This window comes from Bos indicus, chromosome 16 (assembly GCF_029378745.1).
Source record: "Bos indicus isolate NIAB-ARS_2022 breed Sahiwal x Tharparkar chromosome 16, NIAB-ARS_B.indTharparkar_mat_pri_1.0, whole genome shotgun sequence".
Classification (NCBI taxonomy): domain Eukaryota; kingdom Metazoa; phylum Chordata; class Mammalia; order Artiodactyla; family Bovidae; genus Bos; species Bos indicus.
Window position 1 is genome coordinate 62757645 of NC_091775.1, and position 17817 is coordinate 62775461.

The 17817-nt window shown below is 36.4% G+C and overlaps 1 protein-coding gene across 1 annotated transcript in view; it reads left to right on the forward strand.

Moving 5' to 3' along the window:
• The window catches only part of XPR1 (xenotropic and polytropic retrovirus receptor 1), a 208152-nt gene that overhangs the window by 123431 nt on the left and 66904 nt on the right, over positions 1-17817 (forward strand). Inside the window, exon 3 of the mRNA XM_019976614.2 lies at positions 11039-11140. Within this exon, the coding sequence (XP_019832173.1) occupies positions 11039-11140 (102 nt within the window). The remainder of the gene's footprint in view (positions 1-11038; positions 11141-17817) is intronic.

Sequence of the window (17817 nt, forward strand, 5' to 3'; positions counted from 1 at the left end):
ATTTCAAGTGGATGATGTAGGCATTTTCTCCTTCACCTGATATGTAAGAGTCACTCACCTCGTTTCTGGACTACTTCCTGAGTAGTTCTAGATTCAGTGTCAGAGAAGGCAATGGCAACCCACTCCAGTACTCTTGCCTGGAAAATCCCATGGACGGAGGAGCCTGGTAGGCTGCAGTCCTTGGGATCGCTAAGAGTCAGACATGACTGAGCTACTTCACTTTCACTTTTCACTTTCATGCATTGGAGAAGGAAATGGCAACCCACTCCAGTGTTCTTGCCTGGAGAATCCCAGGGACGGGGGAGCCTGGTGGGCTGCCGTCTCTGGGGTCGCACAGAATTGGACACGACTGAAGCAACTTAGCAGCAGCAGCAGCAGATTCAGTGTATCTGAGGGAAGAGATGAATTCAAGAGTTGTCTGTGTTGCCATCTTGAACTAGAACACTCAATCCATGTTTTAAGAGAGATGCAGCTATAAAGTATGCTTTAGTTGTTCATTTGTCTATATGTAATTAAGAGCCCAAACTGATTTTTAGATTAAAAATTAGTTAAGGTTTTTTAATTGAATATGTTCGTTTTTCCTCAAGGAAATAGAAACTTGACCACTTTCTATTACCAAATCTTCTATTTAAACATAAAATCACTAAGATTTTTTTTAAAAACTGATTTTAGTAGCCAGTTTGTTTCCTTATTGCTTCATGTGTTTTTCCTTTGTTATCTCATCTTTCTCAATGTGATTCAGGGATGCATTTTTAAAGTTGTCTGTCAGTCATTGGAAGAGTCTCTCTATCAGTGGCTATTTTCTGTTCTAATTTGAAGAATACTGAACAGTCTTAGAATATAGAGGAGGAGGGACGTGTATAACGTTCTGGCTTTGAGGCAGTTGGAGCTGAGAACTTAATTTTTTTTTTTAGTTGACATGTTGCTATGAAGTCAATAAAATTTGGAAATATTGGGGAAGTTTTTCAACAAAGGTGTAATCTATGGATCTTAAAGAAGTAACAGAGTACAATATACTTGATTTTTCAGTACTTTTTTTTTTGTTAGAAAGCTATGTTTCCTAACTTTTCATATCTGACTGGAATATTGATGTTATGATCTTATAAAAGCATTCTATCTTTAGCTACCTGCCTGCTGCTTCAGAGAGAAATGACTGTCATTCTTTGAAATAACTGTCGTTCTTGGAATAAGTAACCAGAGTGGTTATAATACTTATGGTTCATTCTTGTTTTCATTTTTGCAAAAACAATCCCGAAAATTCAGTTAAACTAATACCTCTCAAATAATCATCAGATATTTTGTATTTGTCTATGGCCATGGCACCCTGAACATTCACGATCTCTGAAGCAAGTGGGGTTGGGCCTGGTTAGTACTTGTATGGGATTTATTTTGGTTTGTTTATAGTAAATCCAATCTTAATGTATATAACCTATTGCTTTATAGAAGTGAAAAACCTGTGATGACTAATAATTTATCTCAAGGTAGCTTTAAACTACATAGATTTGATTGACAAAGTAGCTTTAAATAATGGCATATACTTTCTAGTTAATGTGAAATAATTAGGCTAACAGAATTAACAAATGGAAGTCCTTCAGTAAAGAATAGATAATTCACTTAAAAATATCATCTGTATACAAATTAGTGTTTTGTCATGTTGGGTAAATGAAGAAGCAGTGCTGGAAAAAGTTTTGTTACTGTCATTTAGGGGAATCCATCTTCAAGTCTTCCATATATACTAATTCCTGAAATTGATTTGCCTCAGTAATTGCCAGGCAGTTGTCCAAGAGTCCCCTTTCAAATGGCCTTTCTCTGATTTTATAAAAGAAAGGCTTGTTTCTTATTAAATCTAGATTGACTCTCTGGCTCCCAAACAAAGAAATACTCTGAAATACTCAAATATTTGATGTCGATGTTGAGAAAGTGAGTGATTAACAGGGAAACAAATCTTTCTGAAGTCAAATTGTTCTCAGTGAAATTGAAGAATGACTTTTTTGTCACCCTATACATTATTAAAACTGTGTGTGTGTGCTCACTTGGTTGTATGCAGATCTTTGCTGCCCCATGGACTGTATGTAGCCTGCCAGGCTCCTCTGTCCAAGACATTTTCTAAGGAAGAATACTGGAGTGGGTTGTCATTCCCTACTCCAGGGGATCTTCCCCACCCAGGGATCCTGCCTCTCCTCCATCTCCTGCATTGGCAGGCAGATTATTTACCACTAGCACCACCTGGGAAACCCCAGCAACAGATCTGTATGCAGGTTTTGGAAAACATTTGGAAGGAGTCCAAAGAATTGATGTTGCTACAACATACTTTCATTCCAGTTGACTTATTTATCTTTCTAGGAATAAAGTAACATTTATCAATGGATATGTGAACTAATTGGGAGAAAAAGTATCATCCATTTAAAGATGAGATTTATTTTCAAATTACCAATAACATTTTACTTTTTATATCTGATGTTTATCAAAGCTTATTACATATTTGTTGTACTGATGTAGTATGATGTAGTATGTTCTAATAATAGTAATGATAGCTCAATCCAGAAGAAATTCTAATATTTGAGTTTTATGGTTTGAAAAGTTGTATTTAAATTTTCATTTATCTACATTTAATGTCTAGGAAGTACAATATGATAATCATAAATGGCTTCCAGATCCAAAACTATATTAGAATAAATTTTGTAATGTAAGTAGAATGGAAATGTAAGTTAAAGAAAAAAATGAAATTATATAAAATTTCCAAATGTTAAGAGCTCATTTATGTATTCGATAATGAATGGATGATGGTTATCATATTGCTATGGCATTTAAATTCCATTAGTTACATTTAAACCAATGTCATATTAATTTAAAATGCAAATAATTATGATGCATCAGAAATTCCATTGCTTATAACTATTTAAATGTGCTCAAAACATTTTGTTATAACTTTATTCAAGATAGTTTTTCAAAATTTTTTTGAGGTTATGAAAGCAAAAAATACTTGAAAACACTGGTATACACAATTTGTTTTGCTATTGAATTATCCCCTCTTTGCAGTTATTTATTGCTATTTCATTTATTTTGGTCATCTGATGACCAAACTCATTGGAAAAGTCCCTGATGCTAGGAAAGATCAAAGGCAGAACAAGAGAGTATCAGAGGATGAGATGGCTGGATGGTATCAATGATGCAATGAACATGAACTTGGGCAGACTCTGGGAGATGGTGAGGGACAGGGAGGCCTGGCATGCTGCAGTCCATGGGGTCGCAAAGAGTCAGACATGACTGGACAACTGAGCAACAACAATAATTTCATCTGTTGGTGGTTTTTGACTAGCATATATTAGATAAGCATTCATTGGGGTGATAAATAATTCCAATTATGTCAAAGCTAGTGCCAATGAGATAATTTCATCTCAATTATATGTCACTAGAGGAACCAGAGATCAAATTGCCAATGTCTTGGGTCATAGAGAAAGTAAAGGAATTCCAGAAAAACATCTATTTCTGCTTCATTGAGTACACTAAAGCCTTTGATGGTGTGGATCACAACGAACTGTGGAAAATTCTGAAAGAGATGGGAATACCTATCTCAGGAGACCTTAGTGCCTAATGAGAAATCTGTATGCAAGTCAAGAAGCAACAGTTAGAACTGGACGTGGAACAACAGACTGGTTCCAAATCAGGAAAGGAGTACATCAAGGCTGTATATTGTCACCCTGCTTGTTTAATTTATATGCAGAGTGTGTCATGCGAAATGCTGGGCTAGGTGAAGCACAAGCTGGAATCAAGATTGCTGGGAGAAATATCAATAACCTCAGATACAGAGATGACACCACCCTTATGGCAGAAAGTGCAGAAGAACTAAAGAGCCTCTTGATGAAAGTGAAAGAGAAGAGTGAAAAAGTTGGTTTAAAACTCAGCACTCAGAAAACTAAAATCATGGCATCCGGTTCCATCACTTCATGGCAAATAGATAGGGAAACAATGGAAACAGTGTCAGACTTTATTTTCTTGGGCTCCAAAATCACTGCAGATGATGACTGTAGCCATGAAATTAAAAGAGGCTTGCTTCTTGGAAGAAAAGCTATGACAGAACTAGACAGCATATTAAAAAGCAGAGACATTACTTTGCTGACAAAGGTCCATCTAGTCAAAGCTATGGTTTTTCCAGTAGTCATGTATGAATATGAGAATTGGACTATATAGAAAACTGAGTGCCAAAGAATTGATGCTTTTGATGTTGGAAAGACTCTTGAGAGTCCCTTGGACTGTAGGAAGATCAAACTAGTCAATCAGTCTAGGAAATCAGTCCTGAATATTCATTGGAAGGACTGGTGCTGAAGCTGAAACTCCAATACTTTGGTCACTTGATGCCAAGAACTGACTCATTGGAAAAGACCCTGACGCTGGGAAAGACTGAAGGCAGGAGGAGAAGGGAACGACAGAGGATGAGATGGTTGGATGGCATCACCGACTCAATGGAGATGAGTCTGAGCAAGCTTGGGGAGTTGGTGATGGACAGGGAAGCCTGGCGTGCTACAGTACATGGGGTCACAAATAGTCGGACACAACTGAGCAACTGAATTGGAAGAAAAGCTATGACAAACCTAGAGGACATATTAAAAAGCAGAGATACCACTTTGCTGATAAAAGTCTGTATAATCAAAGCTATGGTTTTTCCAGTAGTCATGTACAGATGTGAGAATTGGACCATAAAGAAGGCTGAGCACTGGAGAATTGATGTTTTTGAAATGTGGTGTTGGAGAAGACTCTTGAGAGTCCCTTGGACTGCAAGATCAAACCAGTCAATTGTAAAGGAAATCAACCTTGAATATGCATTGGAAGGGCTAAAGCTGAATGAAACTCCAGTACTTTGGCCACCTGATGTGAAAAGCTGACTCATTGATAAAGACCCTGATGCTGGGAAAGATTGAGAGCAAGAGGAGAAGGGAATGACAGAGGATGAGATGATTTGATGGCATCACTGACTCAAGGGACCTGAGTTTGAACAAGTTCCGGGAGCTGGTCCTAGACAGAGAAGCCTTGCAGCCCGTGGATTCACAAAGAGTTGGACACGACTGAGCAACTGAACTGAACTGATACTAAATCTGATTAGTCTCCCCACATCTCCTCATTTATAAAACATATCTAATCAGAATCATTCCTCTGCTTACAATCCTTCAAGGATGTCTCGTTGGTCATAGGAAAAGGCTAGTCCTTTGTGCGACAGGGCCTGACTGAGCTGGCCCCTGCTTGCTTGTCAAGGCTTAACTGCCGCCAGTGTCCTCCTTGCTCCCTGGATTGCTGTTACACCATCCTCTTCAGTTTCTCAAATGTCTCCTGCTCGTTTCATTTTACAATATCATGTTATATGCTGTTCCTGCTGCTTGGAGTGCTTCTGCTGCTCTAGCGAATGCTTACTTACCTGTCAGATTTCATCTCAGATGACACTTTGAGAGACTCCCTCACTGCCCCTCTCCCAATTCTTGCAGACTAGATTGGGCCCACTAATTTTTTTTTTTTCATCTTTACTTTTTTCTTCAGATCCATATTACAGTTTGTATATTTGTGTATTTGATTAAAGTCTGCTTCTTTGGGTTAGGTGTGATCTCTGAGGACAGAGTTTATATGTATTTTGCTTATCATTATATTCCTAGCACCTGGCTCATTGCCTGATTCATGAGAGGAACTTACTGCTTGTCGAATGAATGACACTGAATTAGTCCTATTTCTACTACACCAGTGATTTTAGAGTAACATTTTAATGTTTGAAATCCTTCTTTGCCATATGCTTTATATAATCACCCATCTGTTGATGAAGTAGCATTTGGGAAAAAATAGAATTTTAAGTTATTTATTCCTTATTTGTAAATCACACTTTTAAAAAAATCTCAGAACACTTTTTCTTTTTCTAAAAGCGTGGAACCAGTAGTGCTAAATATTCTTCCTGTATTTGATGGAACCTAGTTACATGTTAATTTTTATTTATCAGCCATCTTCATTTATGAGTAGTTTTTGAGATGCTAAGAAGCCTTAAAAGCATAATAAAAATGCAAAGAGATGGTGGTAATATTACAGTTTATGCCTCTCAAACCATTTTTGCACAGAATCACATTCTTGAAAATTTTAATAAGTGCTCTTCACCCCCTTCCCATCTTCCCCCTGTCCTTCCCAGCTACCCTCCCTCTACCCCCAAGAAGGACGGTGTTCTTATAAATAACTTTAAGAAACACAGTATACTACTTCTCCTCCTTATGAAATAATAACAACGTGTGTTGGCATAGTAAAGCTTCTTTTGCCTTGAAGCAAAGTTTCTCAACTTGGTGGTGGTAACATTTCGGATTCTCTGTTGAGGAAGAGGAAAGAGAGAAGGTGATGTCCTGGGCCTTACAGGGTGTTTAGCAGCATCCTTGGCCTCTATCCCCTGGACTCCAGTTAACACCTTCTTAGTTTTGAGAAACAGAAATGCCTCTAGACATTTCCAAATGACCCCCAGGAGACAAAATCATCCCTCATTGAGAACTACTACATTAAAGAGATCAGCTTATACTTGTATTTCCCAGACTTACTTGAATTCCTTGAAATTTTTCTCCTCCTCCTTTCCTGTCATCTCTATACATAATGTCCTGGGAAATGCTATTTTAGATTATCTTTTTAGTAAAACTAAACTAATTCTACTTTTTTCTTCTACTTTTTAGACTCCTCCTTAAAACCCTTCAAAACTTTCCATTGTACTTTGAATGAAATTTAAACTCAACGTGATCTTCCTGCATGTAAAGGCCTTTGCTTACTTCCCTGACCTTACCTCCTGTCACATCATACTGTCAGTCCCATTGTGATCTGCTTTCAGGTCCCCTTTCTTTTCCTTATGTTTTAGGTTCAAGTTTCAGATAAAAAGTTATCTCCTATGGAGAGGTCTTCTCTGATGATCTCTTACCCTGCCAAAAAGGATAGTCATCCATTCTGGTTCTACAGTCTATCTCAATACCCTGTTTGTTGTTTTCATTATACTTTCTAGTTTGTAACTCTTTGTTTATTTGTGTGGGTTTTTTTCCTTTCTGCTTCCGTCATTAGACTACAGACTTTGAGAGCAGAAACCACATCTATCTTGTTCTTCTATCTCCTATCTCTGTATTTAGCACAGAGCCTGTCATCTAATGGGACAATAATTATTTGTTGGATAAATAAATAGGCTTTAGTGTTTCAATCTGTTTCTGTTATAGGGTTAAACTTGGAGTTAAAATATTTTTTATTGAGATATAATTCAGATGCTGTAAAATTTCACCCTTTGAAAGTATAAAATTTAGTGGTTTCTAATATATTCACAAGGTTGCACAACCATCACTACTGTCTAATTCCAAGACATTTTCATCCCTCCCAATCTCCCTCCCCACAGGCCCTGCCAACCACTAGTCTACTTTCTGTCTTTATGGATTTGCCTGTTCTGGACATATCATATAAAATGGGATTTTGTAATATGTGATATTTAGTGTTTAGCTTCTTTTCTTTTCCATAATACTCTCAAGGTCTGTGCTGTAGCATGTATATTACTACTACATGCTGTATGTGTTGTAGCATGTATACTACTACTACTGCGTCTTATGGCTGAGTATATTTTATTACATGGACATGCCATGTTTTGTTTATCCTACATCAGTTTATAGACTCTTCGATTATTTCCACTTTTTGGCTATTATGAATAATGCTGCTATGGGCATTCACGCACAATTTTTTTTTTCACTTCTCTTGGGTATATACCTAGAAGTGGAATTGCCGGATTATATGGTAGGTAGCTCTGTATTTAATATTTTGAGGAACTTAAACATTTTTCCCGAGGGCCTCATCATTTCGTATTCTCACCAGCAGTACAAGCGTTTCAGTTTGTTTTCACCCTTGCCAACACTTGTTGTCTTTTTTCTTTTTCTTTTGTGAGAAATGTCTGTTCAGATCCTTGCCCATTTAAAAAATTGGGTTTAATTGGGCTATTTGTCTTTTAGTTGTTGAGTTCTAGGAGTTCTGGGTATTAGATTCTTATCTGATGTATGGTTTGCACATATTTTCTTCCATTCTCTGTCTTTTCACTTTCTTGATAGTGCCCTTTTAAACACATAAGTTTTTAATTTTGATGAATTCTACTTTATCAGTATTTTCTTTTATTACTTATACTTTTGGAAATTTATCTTAGGAACCATTGCCTCATCTAAGATCATGAAGATTTATGCCTGTTTTTCTTTAAGAGTTTTATACTTTCAAATTTATATTTAAATCTTTGATCCATTTAGACAGTTTTAGTATATGATGTGAGAGAGGGGTCAGCTTCATTCCTTTGTACACAAATATTTAATTGTTGGAGTTTAGTCTTTTTAAACTTTAATAGAGAGTTAAAATTTTCTTAAAATTATTATGAAACAAATATGTTTCATATTTACAATTTAAAAAATAAAATATGGAGTGCATACTGTGTACCAGACATTATGCTGGGCATAGGATCTATAAAGATAAAAAAGATATAGTTCTTACCTTCAGTCTCTCAAAGCTCTGGACATTAACAAAACTGAAAGTAGTCATAAAAATTTGAGGTTACTGATTGTTTTAAAGAATTGGTTTTTGAGAGATTTTATGTGAAAGTAAGATGACACTTATGGTTATATATGTGTGTGTGTGTGTGTGTGTGTGTGTGTGTGTGTGTGTGTATTCCTGAAAATTGCTATAAAAAGCACTTGATGGTGGTTGCTATGCAGTAAGAATATTTTACCTTGATTAGTACTCTTAGAGTTATTTGCTATTAACTTAGTAATTTTGGGAGTGGTAGATGAGAAAGAAATTGTCTGTCATCCACAAATGCAAGGTAGAGATAAAACCGTAACAGAATCGACAGATCTCTCATTATTCTCTCTCTGTCTCTTCTTCTCTCTCTCTCTTTAGTATAACTGACTGTATTAATATTTATTTAACTAAGAACAAAGGGATCTTTACAGCAGTACTCTCTGAGTCATTCTTTGCCGGTTCTGGATTTTTTTCCCCCACCCTTTCATTTTTCTTCCTTTTTTTCCTCTTGATGCTAATCTTATATTTGTTGATAGATCTTGCTAATATATGGACTTATTTACACTAGATTTCTTTGAACTAAATTTAGTCTTTTGTGATTAATTGAATTAATAGTTTTGTGACTGATTGACATTAGGACATGTTGGGTTTTTTTTCCCAATACAATAGAGGATAAAATTAAAATTTTTAAAAAGTGGGTAGATAAGTAGAGTAAGATATGACTATTATTCTAAATAAGCTATAGCCAGAGGTATTATAAAAGCTGCATCTGGAGGATTCCCAGGCGATCTGGTTGTGAGGACTCAATGCTTTCACTATGGGGGCCCGAGTTCAATCCCAGATATGGGAACTAAGATCCTGAAAGCCATTTAGAGAGGCCAGAAGAAAAAAAAGAGTAGCATATGTTACCATGGAGCATCTTTTAACTCAAGGTCAGTTTTTCAAAAAGCTCTGACCTGCTTTATGGTTTGAAAAAATAATTCTCACTGGCCTTGGGCAGTTATAGCCTTTATTGTACCTCAGCTGCTAAGCTTACATGAGGAACTTAAAGTAGCCATCCTTTCTTTATTGCAAAATAGTAGAATCCTGCATAAATTGTTCAGTTCTAAAGCATAAGACTAGAGAAGTAGTAGTGCTATTTTTTTTTTTACATTTTTGTTTTCAAATTAAATGAATAGATTCAACATGCTTTTTAAAACTTCATTTTATTTTATTTTATTTTTTTTAACAAATCCTCCAAGATTTTATTAATTCTCATTTTACAAATGAAAAAAGAGGCTCAGAGGAATTAATACCTCATCCAGGGTAAAAAAGACAATAAACGATCTCTAATATTGTGCTCAAAAATCTGTTTCCAAAGTCATTGCCTTGCCCACAAAATCTGGAGAAACTTCATTTTAAGCTTTTGTTTTCTTTAAAATATCTCTGGAATTAGTGTGTGTGTGCATATGTGTTACATACTACTTAGGAAATACTATTTCTCTTATTACTGGAGAGGTGAATTATTTAAGGATTTCTGGGATTCTCCTAAGATTTGAAGCATCTGAGGGAATGTAAAAGAACCTATACTTTCTCTGGGCATTTCAAGCTTAGTGTGCCCTAGAGATCCAGAAATAAGATAGCTCTAAATTACAGTTAGCATCTGGAGTCTAGTCAGAGCTCACTTGGGGTTCCTGAAGATATATATATCTGTACTACAAGATTGAGTAAATCAATATGCTGTATGACAACTCACAAAGTGGATCCTGCCTGCAAAGACATACATTGATTGGCCCACACAGTGTTTTTAAAATATCTAGATTTATGACTTCTCCCTGAAAAATTGGAAGATCTGACAACCTAGGCAGCAGCTAGCTAGATGGACTTGTGCTCTGCCGTTAACTAGAATCCATATCACTACTTATCCTGAATGTGTCAGTTGCCATTTATCACCACACTGGCACAATTACCCAGTTACTTAGCTCATTTATGTCCCTATCCAGCAACTGAACGTTTGGAATATCTAATTTATAACCGTCAGTCTATGTCTCTTTCTCTGTGTCTGGTGCAGCTAAGGTAAAAATGAGTAGGTAGTTGTTAGAGCAATCAACTCATTTTTTTCCAGAAACCATTACATATTCATGTCTTCATTTTCTGCTACATTTTTGAATGCAATATTAGTCTACTGTCTGCTGAATCTTATTCACTTCACCTCCCAGTACCTTGAGACTGCTTTGATCACCTGTCTGCAGTAGTGTCTTCTGAAGTCTTATGAACACTTATTTTCTCCACCACTATAAATTTATTATAGTAGAGATTTAGAAAACCTCATTCAGTTTAAAAAATTGTGTGCCTATGAAGAAGCCTTTGATTAACCTTTCCTTAGTATAGTTCACAAGTTCATTTTTTCAAAGAAATGCCTATTTGTTGTCATTTTGAAGACTAAGGAAGTATTAGTAACTTTCATTTTTGTTTCCCTAGTTGGTCTTTGGACATTAAATTTAAATATTGTTTTCCTTGCTTTCAGTTACAGATGAGGACACAGTAAAGAGATATTTTGCCAAGTTTGAAGAAAAGTTTTTCCAAACCTGTGAAAAAGAACTTGCCAAAATCAACACATTTTATTCAGGTAAGCAGTTTTTTGGTACAACATACAGGAGACAATTTCTGCTGCTAAGGAAGGAGAAACTCTACCATGTCATTGTTGAAACTTCTGATCATTTTTAGATTGGGGCTTTTCCTACTATACTGCAATTAAGGGATATTTTCTTTAGCTGAGGTAGGAATACATATGGTACTTCACTCTTTGAGCTTTGTGTGGTCATTGCCCAATTCTCTTGCAGTTGTAAGGATTTCAGGAACTCATTATGAATCGATACTTTGATAGAGCTTCAGCATGTCCCGTTCCCAAGTATTAAAGAGTCAGAAACATGGTTTTACCATTTCTCTCAGAGCTTAATGACATAGCTGCAGCTTATTAACTATGTTACTTTTAATGCCTTTCCATCACATGAAACACTCATATGTGTCTCTCTAGGATATGGCCTCCAGAGTGACATCTACCAGATGTGATTGGAGTTGAGATGAAAACTTCTATTTCTTTGTGTCTGACCCTTTAACATTTACCCCCTACTCCTTTAACATCTATCTGCTTTTCCATCTCACAGAACTCTAAATCCTTGACTCCTTCATTCTGTTCCAGTTGACCAGGATCCTCCCCAAATTACTTTGATTTCTGTCAGTCCTTGTGCTTTTAATCCCTTCACCCTCGCTGCCTTATATTGATTGCTTGTCTGGCAAAACTCCAGCTATAGAGTTTTACCAGCCTTTTACCTTCTTCATTCCTACCCCCAGGCTCCTTAGGACAGTTGGGGATTAAAAAAAAAAACATATAGCAAAACAAATGTGAACCACTGTAAATTCATTATTGCATTCTTAACTATGTTCTCAAAGCTGCCTGTGAGTCCTACTCTGCCCTTTTCCATACTCCAGAGTGCTTTTCTAAATCCCATACCATTTTCTTGAATTATCTGACCCAACCATCCTTCCTATCATGTTCATTATACATCCTTCTTTACAAATAAAAATAGACTTTCAGTTTCTTTTGGTGTGTAATACTTATGCAGATCTATGCCACTCCCCCCCGCCAAATACCTATAGACATTCTTCAGTTCAGTTCAGTCGCTCAGTCGTGTCCGACTCTGCGACCCCATGAATCGCAGCACGCCAGGCCTCCCTGTCCATCACCATCTCCCAGAGTTCACTCAAACTCACGTCCATCGAGTCGGTGATGCCATCCAGCCATCTCATCCTCTGTCATTCCCTTCTCCTCCTGCCTCCAGTCCTTCCCAGCATCAGAGTCTTTTCCAATGAGTCAACTCTTCGCGTGAGGTGGCCAAAGTACCGGAGTTTCAGCTTTAGCATCATTCCTTCCAAAGAACACCCAGGGCTGATCTCCTTTAGAATGGACTGGTTGGATCTCCTTGCAGTCCAAGGGACTCTCAAGAGTCTTCTCCAACACCACAGTTCAAAAGCATCAATTCTTTGTTGCTCAGCTTTCTTCACAGTCCAACTCTCACATCCATACATGACCACTGGAAAAACCATAGCCTTGACTAGACAGACCTTTGTTGGCAAAGGAATGTCTCTGCTTTTCAATATGCTATCTAGGTTGGTCATAACTTCCCTTCCAAGGAGTAAGTGTCTTTTAATTTCATGGCTGCAATCACCATCTGCAGTGATTTTGGAGCCCAAAAAAATAAAGTCTGACACTGTTTCCACTGTTTCCCCATCTATTTCCCATGAAGTGATGGGACCAGATGCCATGATCTTCGTTTTCTGAATGTTGAGCTTTAAGCCAACTTTTTCACTCTCCTCTTTCACTTTCATCAAGAGGCTTTTTAGTTCCTTTTCACTTTATGCCATTTACCCTTATTTATTTTCCTCTAATATTTGTAGAAAAGATATATCTCCTCAGTCCATGGCAAATTCTATAACTAATGACTGAGTTTCAGCTCCTAGAGATCTTGTTCCAGAAATTATTTCCTCTAAGACTTATTGAATAAATAGTCTCCTTACCAAGTCACTCCTTTAAACAGAAAATAAATTTAAAAAGGAAGCAAATATCTAAACTCTCTGTTTTCCTTCTCATTTTTCACTTATGGCTAAATTTCTTCCTAGGCAGAGGGAGCAGTTTATGCAAAGGCATGGGGCTGTGAAAGGGCATAGCATATATACATGTGCTTTTCACTTTGTTACAAGTATGTAGAAGGCAGAGACAAAACAGAAATACTATTTGACACCATGCAAATGCATAGCTTTTCAACAAGGGTTAAAAATGTACAGCAGAAATTACAGTGTTCAAAGAAATTAGACTTCCTAATTTCTACAATTAGGAAGTAAGAGGATAAAGAGGAATCAGGATGTAGACAGATGAGAGGGCAGCCATATAATGTAGTAGAGTGAGGAAAATGGAGACTAAAAGAGAAAGGTATTTACAAAGAAAAGAATGTTTAGACTAAGAAAAGTCCATTGGATATGATCTAAGGTTGTAAATGAGAAACATACAAAGTTAAGTTCATTAGCATTTTTCTTTTACTATAATTTTTCTGGGCAGGCTCTCTGAACCCAACTCTAATTAAGTATAAATTAGATTACAAAAAATAGGTAATGTTTTTTTATTTCTAAAGAAAATTAAATATCTGCTGTTAGCAATAGTTACATACTTAATATATTTTGAGTTACAATAAAAAATGCATACAAGGCTTCCCTGGTTGCTCACTAGTAAAGAATCCACCTGCCAATACAGGAGACATGAGTTTGATCCTTGATCTGGGAAGATCCCACATGTCACAGAGCAGCTAAGCCCATGTACCCTAACTATTGAGCCTGTGCTTTAGAGTTTGGGAGCCACAGTTATTGACCCCATGTGCCCTAGAGGCCATGCTTCCCAACAAGAGAAGCCACTGCAACGAGAAGCCCACACACCACAACTTGAGAGTAGCCCCCGCGTGCCACAACTAGAGAGAAGCTTGCACAGCAACAAAGACCCAACACAGCCAAAGATAAATTAATACATAGTTATTTTTTAATACATATAAATTATGACCTCATCATACAAACAGATGTGTGTGTTTTATGTATGTTTACAAACATCTGTATGTGTGTGTATGTGCAATATATTTGATTAAAAATATTCTCATGAAACAATACTCTTTAAAGTATAAAGAATATAATCTTTGTTCTTTATTCTCTATTTGATTTTTTAAATGCTGATTTATTATACACTAAATTGCTTTCATGATCGTGTATTGGGTTACAACCCTCAGTTTGAAAAATGATATCTTAGACTTGGTTACTTTTCAAAGATAATTTTAGGCTTTCTACTATTAAAAATTTGGGAGCTATGATTTAATAACTTCCTATCTCTGTGTATTGGCAGAGCCATTGAAGCATGTCTCTTGATGTCATTAAGCAGTAGGTACAAATTGATAGTCTTCAGACTGACTTTTTGCCAGGTCAAGAAGTAATGGGTAATATGAAGACATGACTGACAGAAATAGAATTTGGCACGTATCCTAGATGGTATCATTTTTCTCCTCATTTAGCCACCTTCCTTGTGGCAGATTGTCTTGTAGACTACAAACCTCAGATATTAGGGCACATGAAAAACTGTAAATGATAACAGGGATGAGTTCATCTTTTAAACGCTACCGCTACCAAGTCACATCTCACAAGTTATTTAATGGTCAGTTAAAAATGGTTATTTTTAAAGTGATATATAGCATTGATTGAGGGCTTCCCAGGTGGTTCAGTGGTAGAAATCTGCCTGCCAAGGCAGGAACCACAGGAGATGCGGGTTTGATCCCTGGGTCGGGAGTAATGCCTGGAGGAGGAAATGGCAACCCACTCCAGTATTCTTGCCAGGATAATCCCATGGGCCGAGGAGCCTGGTGGGGTCACATGGGGTCACAAAGAGTTGGACACCACTGAGCACAGCATTAGCTGAAACCTTGAAGTACCCCCAAAATGCTATAAAAGTCAAACCAATGAAAACAGTACGAATACTACTAAAATATAGATGCTTATTTTCATACCAAGTCTATCACCTACAAATCGTTTTTTGGATTTTTGAACTTTATTATTTTTTTTAAAGATATATGTAACCTTCCTACGCATCTACATATATACCTGTAAAATGAGCAAAGTGATTCTCAGCCCTCTAGGGTTTCACATGTAAACAGTCAGAAACTGTTCTCAATATTTCAGAAAACCTAATGTAAGTTTTTTATTTATTACATATTTTTAGCCAATAAGATAGAAGTGTTTTTTAGAGTTACAGATTAAATCTTCAATAATTGAAGACCATGGGAAGAGAGGGAAATTTTTTAAAGGTGTCCTTTTGATGGTAACATTTTTTCTTATCCCCGACCTAGAAGTCTTCCAGCTGTTTTCTATTGCTGAAAATGGTATCAGTCAATACAAACTGAAGGTTGTAGTGCTAGAAACTTTTTTTTTTTTATGACGGCCAGTACTGTTCTTTTCCATTGGGAGTACAAGTTACTTCATGTCACAAATTTCTCTTTTCTTGAACCAATTTGCTTTCTCCCTCCATTCAAAATACTTGGCTTCTAAGGAGTATTTTTGTGTGCCTACATTTGAAAGAATCTTAGACTGTATCTGTTGCTTTCAATATTCCACAATTAAAACAGGGAAGTCCTTTTAATTGGTTGGAATAATTTATTTTATTTTATAAGTGTTCACAGCAGCTTTATTTATCTTAGGTCAAACTAGAAACAATCAGATATTAATCAGCAGGTAAATGGTTGAACATATAGTTCATCCTTACAATGGAATACTTCTCAGCAGCAAAAAGCAACACGTTACTAGAACGTACAACAATATGGAGGCTCTTAAAAATGTTCACAGATTTAGAGAATGCTCTGTTTAAAATCAGTAACCAACAAGGACCTTCTGTATAGCACAGGAAACTCTGCTCAACGCTGTATGACAGTCTGGATGGGAGGGGAACTTGGGATAATGTACATGTATGACTTGAGTCCCTTCCCCATTCACCTGCAACTACTACAACATTGTTTGCTAATCGACTATACCTCAATACAAAACAAAAAGCCCCCAAATAAATGTTCTGCGGAGCAAAAGAAGCCAAACACCAAAGACTATACGTTATATAATTTCACTTACATTAAGTTCTAGAAAAGACAGTGCTTACCTTTAGGCATATAATGGCAGAAAATAAGGAGTTTCCTAGTTGGGATGGGGGTGGGGTGGTCAGTAATTGAAACCACATGCATATGAAAAAACTTTCTGGCATGAAATATTCTATTTCTTGACTATAGTGGTGATGAGTCAGAACTCATCAAGCCCTATACTTAATACATGTGCATTTAATTCTATTTAAGTTAGACCTCAAAAGAGTTTATTTTTTAATTTAAGTGATAGTCAATTAGTATCAACTGTCCAAGTATTTCCGATTACATATGCCCACAAATCATCAGTCAAGGGCAGGAATTACTCTGCTGTGGAAGTAATTGATTTACATTATCAAAAGGATATAGGGCTGCTCATGCATGTGAGGACAGAGATACAACCCAAACCTTTTCTTCTCTTTTCTTCTTTTCTTTCCTCTTCCTTCCCTCCTTGCTTTTCTTTTTGTTTCTTCCTAAGACTGAAAGCATGGGGAATGCCCAGTCATGGGTAAAATAGTTTCAGGATTGAATCTTCACAAAAAAGCAGACTATCATCTAAATTAGTGTTCTTTTAAACAATTGTAGCTTGCAACCCAATAACTGGTGACCGCTGTGGGGTCATCACAAGCATTTTTTAAAAAATATGAATAGGATTATAGATTGAGGGCAAGAGGAGAAGGGACAGCAGAGGATGAGATGGCTAGATAACATCACTGACTCAGTGGACATGAGTTTAAGCAAACTCTGGGAGATAGTGAACAACAGGGAGGCCTGGCATGCTGCAGGTGATGAGGTTGCAAAGAGTTGGACATGACTTAGTGACTGAAGAACAGCAAGAGAATATAGTAGAATAGAAAATATCAAAGTACATCTAATACATTTCTTTCCTAACTTTATCTTTTAAACTTTTTTGATGCTTGTTATTATAGAGTTTAGCAAGGTACTATGGAAACAAACATGAAGATACATAAATGGAAACATTTAAATTTGGTCTTTGAAAATGGGTGGGCATTTGCCAAATCCTTTGGGCGAAGTGTGTTTGGGAATGGCTTTGTGAGAAGAACTGGAGTACAGTGTTCCAAGAAAAGGGAAAAACCTATCCAGATGCATAATGCATTAAAGTCCATAACATATTTGGGGGTAAGGAGGGTAACAGATAGTCAGCTGAGGCTGGAGTTGTAAGAAAATTAGTGCTATTGACTAGAGAGAAAAGAATGGAAGAATAGGATATTATTTTCACACATAGAGGTTTTAGTGTATGAGGCTGTAAGAATTTCAGGTTGTAAGAATTCCACATAAAAGCAGTGCAATAACTGCATGTAATGTAACAAGATTACTTGAATCATCTGTAATGGGTCAACATTCTCATAGACTTACTTTCTGTCTCAGGTAACAGTGAAATCCATGAATTGAATCTGCAAGATGATAATATTGAAAGACAAATAATAAAAGTGTTCTAAGACATTTATTTTATTTAATCAAGAATTATTCTTCAATTGCATAACAACATAATAGCTTTGCTATTTTGAAGATGCCTTATATTTCTAAAACAACTTTTCTAAAAGTAAAAAATATGTATACAAATCTCATTAAAACT